The sequence below is a fragment of the Mauremys mutica genome, unplaced genomic scaffold (genome assembly GCF_020497125.1).
Source record: "Mauremys mutica isolate MM-2020 ecotype Southern unplaced genomic scaffold, ASM2049712v1 000752F_np12_obj, whole genome shotgun sequence".
Classification (NCBI taxonomy): domain Eukaryota; kingdom Metazoa; phylum Chordata; order Testudines; family Geoemydidae; genus Mauremys; species Mauremys mutica.
Genome location: NW_025423046.1, coordinates 1 through 8,874, shown reverse-complemented (window position 1 = coordinate 8,874; position 8,874 = coordinate 1). Strand labels below are relative to the sequence as shown.

At 69.4% G+C, this 8,874-nt stretch overlaps 1 protein-coding gene across 1 annotated transcript; it reads left to right on the top strand.

Moving 5' to 3' along the window:
* Window positions 1–1,704: 1,704 nt before the first annotated feature.
* On the top strand, window positions 1,705–8,485 carry LOC123357537 (beta-arrestin-2-like; the record flags this gene model as incomplete). Its single annotated transcript, XM_045000705.1, has 6 exons — window positions 1,705–1,830; window positions 4,686–4,716; window positions 5,597–5,657; window positions 5,966–6,010; window positions 7,808–8,004; window positions 8,363–8,485. Coding segments are annotated over exons 1-6 (480 nt in total), but the record flags the coding sequence as incomplete, so codon positions are not given.
* Window positions 8,486–8,874: the final 389 nt, after the last annotated feature.

Below are 8,874 nucleotides of genomic sequence, written 5' to 3'. Positions count from 1 at the left end.
CTATCCCAGTGGGGTGGGGGTGCTGGAAACCACCATGTGTGACCATCCCCATGGAAGGACTGGAAACCACAATGTGTGACCATCCCAGTGGGGTGGGGGGGACTGGAAATTGCCCTGACCAGCCGCCTCAATGGAGGGGCCGGCTTGGGGGGGGGGCAACCAGGAAACTGCTCAGCCCATCAATCTCAATCAGAGGGGCCTAGAAACCGCTGTGCCTCCCGCCCCAAGGGGAAGGGCCCTGCACGCCGGGGCGGGGGCTGGGTGATTCAAGGGGAGCAGAGGCTGGGGGAATCTCTCCTGACAGGGGCGGGGGCTTGGGAACCATTTACTGATGGGCGGGGGGCAGCCGTGGGTCTGAGCAGCACCCTGCTGCCCATGCCCAGGAGCTGGGGATGCTGAGTGAGCTCTGCCAGCTGGGGGGGCTCCAGAGAGGGAGAATTTCCCCTGGGGGGGGTGTCTTGCAGTGCCGGGGGCCCAGACACACCTGCCCCCCCCATGCCTGAGCGATGGGGAGAGGCCTGGTAAGTCTGGGGCCAGCACTAAGCCCTGAGCAGACGCCCCAGCCTGGCTCTGGGATTTGCTTTCACAGCTGGTAGGGTCACTTTCAGGGGGACAGGCTGCAGCTGGCCACTTTCCAGGTGTGGGGCAGGACCGGGGTCCATGCATGGTGGGGGGGGGGGTGCTGCTGCAGGGGGCAGGGCCGGGGTCCATGCATGGCGGGGGCAGGGCCGGGGTCCATGCATGGCGGGAGGGTGTTGCAGGGGGCAGGGCCGGGGTCCATGCATGGCGGGGGGGGGGGTGTTGCAGGGGGCAGGGCCAGGGGTCGGCAGGCTGGCTTGGGGAGGGTGCACAATGGATGCTTTGCTGCAGGGCTGCCTGCGGCCTGCTTCTCCCTGCAAGTGCATGGTGCATGCAGGGTCGGGGGGGTACACTGGGCATGCAGGGCGTGGGGGGGTCAAGGTGCATGCAGGGCAGGGGGCTGGTGCTTGTCCTGGGGGGGGTCACGGTGCATGCAGGCGGGGCGGGCGGTGCATGCCCCGGGGGGGGGTCACGGTGCATGCAGGCGGGGGGCGGTGCATGCCCCGGGGGGGTCACGGTGCATGCAGGGCAGGGGGCTGGTGCTTGTCCTGGGGGGGGGTCACGGTGCATGCAGGCGGGGGGGGGTGCATGCCCCGGGGGGGTCACGGTGCATGCAGGCGGGGGGCGGTGCATGCAGGCGGGGGGGCGGTGCTTGTCCCGGGGGGGGTCACGGTGCATGCAGGCGGGGGGGCGGTGCATGCCCCGGGGGGGTCATGGTGCATGCAGGCGGGGGGCCGTGCATGCCCCGGGGGGGTCACGGTGCATGCAGGCGGGGGGGCGGTGCATGCAGGCGGGGGGGCGGTGCTTGTCCCGGGGGGGGTCACGGTGCATGCAGGCGGGGGGGCGGTGCATGCCCCGGGGGGGTCACGGTGCATGCTCCGGGGGGGGTCACGGTGCATGCAGGCGGGGGGGGGCGGTGCTTGTCCCGGGGGGGGTCAAGGTGCATGCAGGCGGGGGGGGGGCGGTGCTTGTCCCGGGGGGGGTCATTCCCCTGGCTCGCCAAAAGGTTGCAGCAACACCCCCCCCCTCCCCCCTTCCTGACGTCTCTTCCCCCCTCCCCCCATCCGCCTCCTCCCGGGCGCGCCCCCTGATTGGCTGCGCCTCCCCCCCACGTGACCCGGGCCCCCGGGGCTGCCCATGGCTTCACTCGGGTCCGCTCCCGCTCCCGCGCGCAACCCGCACCCGGAGCCCCGAGCCCAGCGCGGCGCGTGCGGCGCCCGGAGCCGCCATGGGGGAGAAGGCGGGGACCAGGTGGGGGCCGGGCCGGGGGGCGGGCGGTGCAGGGGGGCAGGTCACCCCCATTGCCCCGGCGGGGGGAGAACCCAGGCGTCCGGGCTCCCAACCCCCTCCCCTCCCCGAGCCGGGGAGAGAACCCAGGAGTCCTGGCTCCCAGCCCCCCCTGCTCTGACCCACCAGCCCCCACTCCCCTCCCAGAGCCGGGGAGAGAACCCAGGAGTCCTGGCTCCCGGCCCCCCCTGCTCTAACCCACCAGCCCCCACTCCCCTCCCAGAGCCGGGGAGAGAACCCAGGAGTCCTGGCTCCCAGCCCCCCTGCTCTAACCCACCAGCCCCCACCCCCCTCCCAGAGCCGAGGAGAGAACCCAGGCGTCCTGGCTCCCAGCCCCCCTGCTCTAACCCACCAGCCCCCACTCCCCTCCCAGAGCCGGGGAGAGAACCCAGGAGTCCTGGCTCCCAGCCCCCCTGCTCTAACCCACCAGCCCCCACTCCCCTCCCAGTGCCGAGGAGAGAACCCAGGAGTCCTGGCTCCCGGACCCCCCCTGCTCTAACCCACCAGCCCCCACTGCCCTCCCAGCGCCGGGGAGAGAACCCAGGAGTCCTGGCTCCCAGCCCCCGAGCTCTTACCCACCAGCCCCCACTCCCCTCCCAGAGCCAGGGAGAGAACCCAGGAGTCCTGGCTCCCGGACCCCCCCTGCTCTAACCCACCAGCCCCCACTGCCCTCCCAGCGCCGGGGAAAGAACCCAGGAGTCCTGGCTCCCAGCCCCCCCGCTCTGACCCACCAGCCCCCACTCCCCTCCCAGAGCTGGAGAGAGAACCCAGGAGTCCTGGCTCCCAGCCCCCCCTGCTCCAACCCACCAGCCCCCACTCCCCTCCCAGCGCCGGGGAGAGAACCCAGGAGTCCTGGCTCCCAGCCCCCCCTGCTCTAACCCACCAGCCCCCCCTCCCCTCCCAGAGCCGGGGAGAGAACCCAGGCATCCCAGGAAGTGGGTCAGGCCCGGGAAGACCCAGATACCGCCCCGCGGCTAATCTGGCTGTGCCAGGCGCTCGGGGCAGAACCGGATTTACAGCGACATCGGTCCCTGGCACGGGCCATGCCCCGGACGCCCGGGTTCCTCAGGGCATCTTGGGCGAGTGTCACTTAGGTCCAGGACACCTGGGTCCTTTAGGCCTAGAGACAGGGGGTACAGGGCCCTTCCCCCCTCCCCCCCCCCCTCAGGGCTGGGGCTGGCACCGGGAGGCACCTGTCTGGGATGTTTGGTGAGGACGTTTATTGCCTGGGGTTTATTGCCCTGGTGATAAGGGGTTGGAGGTCAGGAGCCCTGCCCCCCCCAGCCCTGCCGGTGCCCCTCACTCCCGACCCGCAGCCCCTGCCAGCCCAGCACCCCCCCAGCCCTGCCGGTGCCCCTCACTCCCGACCCGCAGCCCCTGCCCCCCCCAGCCCTGGGCTTTGGGGCCGTTGGGAGCTGTGGGGACTCTTCCTGGCTCCAGGGCGGGTCAGAAAGAGGAAGTGAAAGCCACAGAGCTCGGCGGTCGGATGTCAGTAACTGCCCCGGGGGGGTGGGGAGTGGAGAAGAAGTGGGGGGGGGAGGGGCTGTGATGGGGAGGGGGGACCCCAGTTGCCCCCTCCCCGGTTGGCTTCAGAAAAAGGCTCAGTTCCTGCCCCAAACCGCTCCCAGGCTGGAGATGCAGCCACCTCTGGGGTGGGGCGGCTGTTTGTACAGGGGCCTGTCTCGGGGGCCCGACTCCGTCACATCCCCCAGGGGCTGCCGTGGAGCGGGCTCAGGATCGGGGACGAGTAGCAGAATCCTGGGGTGCAGGGAGACCCCCCAACTGTCACCCGCCTCCCCCCTCACAACTGTCACCCGCGTCCCCCCCCGGGGCTTCCTCACAATATCCTGCCTAGGAAACAAAACAGGAAACGCCACGTCCTGTCAGAGACGTGTCCCCAGCTCGTGCCAGCCACCCCCCACCCCCACACACACACCAAGCCTGGGCCCCGCAGCCCCTGGCAGCCCGGCCCCCCACACCCCAGCTCTGCCGGTGCCCCTCACTCCCGACCCGCAGCCCCCTGCGCTGGTTCTGTTACCGGGAGCTGGTTTCCCCATTCACACCCCCCCCCCACGGCTCTGAGGCCGCACTACGAATTGCTGTGCCTTCCGGGGGGGGGGAGGGGAGGCGGCCCCATGGTCCCTTCCCCCCCTGCTTAGCTCCTCAGGAGAGGGGGGGGCCGAGGGCCGTGACCCCCAAACGTCAGCCCATTTGTTCCCCCCTGCATAGGGCTTGGGCCTGGCAGTTTCCATAGCAACCTGGGGGTTGCCGGCGGGGTGGGGAGACCAGCTCTGAATCCCCCGACGGGACCAAGTGTGGGGGGAGAGTCCTGGGTCCTGTTCTGTCCGTCCCCCCCGGCCGAGAACGGGCTGGCGTGGGGACCCCCCTCCCAGGCAGATCGGGGGGGCAGAGACGGGGGGTGCCGGCCCCCGGGCTGGAGCGGGGGGGTGGTTCCCTGCCCCATGCCCGGGAAATAGGCCGTGGGGGTCGGGCCTGTATCTGGGGGGCCGGGGAAGGGATTCTGTGGGGGGCCCCTTTCAGGGTGAGGTGGGGGCAGGACCTCGGTCGCTCCTGCCCCCCCCCCCCATCCTGGCAGGAGAGGAACAAGGATCCCTTAGGCTTCCCCCCTCCCAGCTGTTCCCGTTGCTACGGTAACACCAGGGCAACTGGTCCGGATCCTGTTTCCATGGCAACCGGCTACGCCTGAGCTTTGGGGGGGGAGGGGTCAAAGGTCAGCCTGGGGTACCCAGAGATGGATGGGGGGGGGGGTTCTACCAGTCAATTCTGACCCATGTCTCCCCCACCCAATTCCCCCACAGGGTCTTCAAGAAATCAAGTCCCAACTGCAAGGTGAGTGACAGCCCAGGCCACCCCCCCCCACTCCAGCTCTGCCGGCGCCCCTCACTCCCGACCCGCAGCCCCTGCCCCCCAGCCTCGGGCGCTGCGTGTGAGAACTGGTCGCTCCCCACTTTGGTTTCCTGTGGCGATTCCTCCCCTGCCTGGTTTCCTCCCTCGTGCGCTGACGACGAGGATCCTGTTCTCCCCCCCCCCTCCCGTCGCACGGGTCTTTGCACGCGCGAGTGAGCGCCCAGTCCTCGCACGGCTTGGCCGGGGGGCTTGTGCACAGAGAGCCTGGGGGTGGCGGAGGCGGGGCCTGTGGGATGGAGGCGGGGCCCAGGAGAGTGTGTGTGTGGGAGGGGGGTCCTGGGGGGGCTCTTCTCCATGGTATTGGCGGGGGGTGGGGTCGTGTCAGGGTCTGGTGTGGGGAGATGGGCCCTGCCGGCTCCAGGTAGCAAAGGGTTAACCCCCCCCCCCGCACTGCCACCCCAGAGCGATGGTTTGTTTACGTTGGGTCTCCATGCACCTGCCCCCCCCCGCCACCTCCTGATTGGCTTCCCGCATCCCTGGGGGCCCGCTCCCCATAGAGTCCGGGGGAGTTGGGAGCCAGCAGATAAACAGACGCCGGCGCTGGAAGGAGGCTGGGGGGGTGGGGGAATGGAGCCCCTCGAGCTGGACAGGATTCGCTGCGAGGTGCCCCGAGGCATCCGGGTGTTCACGAAACGGCTGGGGACCCAGGTAACCGGGGGTGGGGGGGTGGGCAGGGGCTTGGGGAGGTTAATTGTGAGCTCTGGCAACCTGCATCGGAGGAGGCTTGACCTGGGAGACCCCCCGGGCTGCCGTCTGTCCCCCCCCCCACTACTCCCACCCCCGTGTCCGTCTGTCCCCACAGCTCACCGTCTACCTAGGGAAGCGGGACTTCGTGGATCACCTGGACCGGGTGGATCCTGTGGGTGAGTTTGGGGGGGCGTTGGAGGGCTGGTGAGGGGGTGGGGCTGGCCATGGGAATTGGGGAAAGGATTCACAGGGAGGGCGCTGGGGAGTAATGGGGGGCTGGGGTTTAGGGGGGTAGGTGGCTCTGAGTGGTTGTGGGGGGATGGGGGTGGTTGGGGTGGCTCTGGGGGGGGGTGGAGGGCTGGTGGTGGGGATGGCTATGAGGTGGTTGGGGGTGTGGGGAGAAAGTGGGGGGGTGGCAGTTGGGGATTACTACAGGGCCGTGGGGTCCTGCCCCCGTCTCACCCCCACCCCGGTTCCCGTGCAGATGGCGTGGTGCTGGTGGACCCTGAGTACCTGAAGGATCGGAAAGGTGAGAGGAGGCGTGGGGGGAATCTGCCCGGGGTGGGGGGGAATTCTAGGCTCCACTCCCTCCTTTGACCCTGACTGGCTGTGGGGGGGCAGAGCTGAGCATTCAGGCCCACCCCTTGCGTTTCTGTTCTCCCCGGGGGTGGGGGGGGGTGTCAGCGTCCCGTGGGAAAGGAGCCAGGAGCCCATGGGCGAACATCATGTACTCCTGGGGGGATAGTGCACCACTGCGCGTGCGCAGAATTTCTGTCCTCCGCAGAGTTCCTGGCTTCCCCGCAGGAAAAGGACTTTCCGGGGAAGCCGCGAGAGCGCTCAGGCGCGCGGTGGTTTAAAACGCTGCGAAATTCGGCACATTTGGTTTGCCAGATAGATGTGGAGGTTGCAACCCTGACTCGGCGCAAGGACCGAAACACCCCAGGGCCCTGCCCCTCTGTGCCAGGGGCAGGCAGGCAGGCTCAGCAAGGCAGGATCCAGGTGTGGGGCATCCAGATGTGGGTTGAGAGGGTTCTGTGCGGGGCAATCTAGGTGCGGGCAGCTCAGTGGGGGATCCGGGTGTGGAGGGGATCTGGATGCACAGGGGTTTGTTGGGGGGGGGGTTCTGGGATATGTGGGGGGGAGATAGAGCTCAGCAGGGGTTCTGAGTGTGGGGGGTTCGGTGGGGTGGGGATCCAGGTGCAGCTGGTTGGAGCTCGGTGCGGTGGGGAGCTGGGTATGGGTGGCTCATCAGGGTGGTCCAGGTGCGGGGAGGGGGGGGTTCTAGGTGTGGGGTGAGGCTCGCCGGGAGGGTCTGGCTATATGGATGGGGGTTGGGCAGACGGGGGAGCAGGTCCGTGCACTGGGATCCCTCCCCCTGCAGCTGAGGCGTGCCGGGTGCAGGAAGTGGGGGGTGGGGACTTTGCAGAGCTTCCTGCCGCCGGGGGACAAACCTGGGGTGGGTCTGACCCGGCCCCGGATGCCGTGCAGGGGAAGAGGAAGTCCCGTCCTCCCCAGCCCAGCTGTGCCTAGCAGCTGAGCCGGCGCAGGGTAGGAGCCACCAGCCGGGTCTCCCCCAGTCCCGCCTCCCGCCCCAGAGTGGTTTGCCTCTCTGCCACCTGCCCTGTCGAAACATACTGCTGGGGGGGGGGGGGGTCACATGAAGTGTTTCTTCACATGACGCACAATGAACCTGGGGAACTCCTCGCCACAGGATGTTGTGAAGGCCAAGACTATACCAGGGTTCAAAGAAGAACTAGTTAAGTTCCTGGAGAACGGATCCGTCGATGGCTACTAGCCAGGCTGGGCAGGGACGGTGTCCGTAGCCTCTGTTTGCCAGCACCTGGCAATGGGCGACAGGGGCTGGGTCACTCGGGGATTCCCTGTTCTGTTCGTTCCCTCGGGGGCGCCTGGCACTGGCTGCCGTCGGCAGACAGGACCCTGGGCTGGATGGACCCTTGGTCTGACCCAGTCTGGCCGCTCGTCTGTTCTTCCCCGTCAGAAAGGCATTTTGCTGCGGGGAAGCAGAGAAACCTGCGGGGGACGTGAACTCTGCGCAGGAGAGAGAGATCCCCCAGGAGTAGAGAGATCCGATCCCCTCTCTCTAAATCCAGGGGACGCCCACGCCTCGAATCCGGCGGGCAGCTCCGGTCGCCCCCTCGCGGGAAACAGGGCAACAAACCCGAGGGAAGGCCTGGGACGGCTTCCTTCGGAGAGATGGAAGAGACTGGGGAGCGGGGGGCGGGATTTGGGAGGTGGGGGCGGAGCTGGCTGAGGCCCCTCCCCTCACCCCCACCTTGTCTCCTCCTCCCCCCCCCCCCCCCCGCAGTGTTTGTGACGCTGACCTGCGCCTTCCGCTATGGGCGCGAGGACCTGGACGTGCTGGGCCTGTCGTTCCGTAAGGACCTGTTCTCGGCCACCTGCCAGGCCGTGCCCCCCCTGCCCGAGGAGCAGCGCCCCCTCACCCGCCTGCAGGAGCGGCTGCTGCGCAAACTGGGGGCCAACGCCCACCCCTTCGCCTTCACGGTGAGTCCCCCCGGGTCCCGTACCCCCCAACAGCGCCCCCTTCGCCTTCACGGGGAGACCCCCCGGGTCCCGTACCCCCCAACAGCACCCCCTTCGCCTTCACGGGGAGACCCCCCGGGTCCCGTGCCCCCCAACAGCGCCCCCTTCGCCTTCACGGGGAGACCCCCCCGGGTCCCGTACCCCGCCCCCAACAGCGCCCCCTTCGCCTTCACGGGGAGACCCCCCGGGTCCCTTACCGCGCCCCCAACAGCGCCCCCATCGCCTTCACGGGGAGACCCCCCGGGTCCCGTACCCCGCCCCCAATAGCGCCCCCATCGCCTTCACGGGGAGACCCCCCAGGTCCCGTACCCCCCAACAGCGCCCCCTTCGCCTTCACGGGGAGACCCCCCGGGCCCCGTACCCCCCAACAGCGCCCCCTTCACCTTCACGGGGAGACCCCCCGGGCCCCGTACCCCCCAACAGCGCCCCCTTCGCCTTCACGGTGAGTCCCCCCGGGTCCCGTACCCCCCAACAGCGCCCCCATCGCCTTCACGGGGAGGACCCCCGGGTCCCGTACCCCCCAACAGCGCCCCCATCGCCTTCACGGTGAGTCCCCCAGGGTCCCGTACCCCCCAACAGCGCCCCCTTCGCCTTGATGGGGAGACCCCCCGGGTCCCGTACCCCCCAACAGCGCCCCCATCGCCTTGACGGGGAGACCCCCCGGGTCCCGTACCCCCCAACAGCGCCCCCATCGCCTTCACGGTGAGTCCCCCCGGGTCCCGTACCCCCCAACAGCGCCCCCTTCGCCTTCACGGGGAGTCCCCCGGGTCCCGTACCCCGCCCCCAACAGCGCCCCCTTCGCCTTCACGGGGAGACCACCCGGGCCCCGTA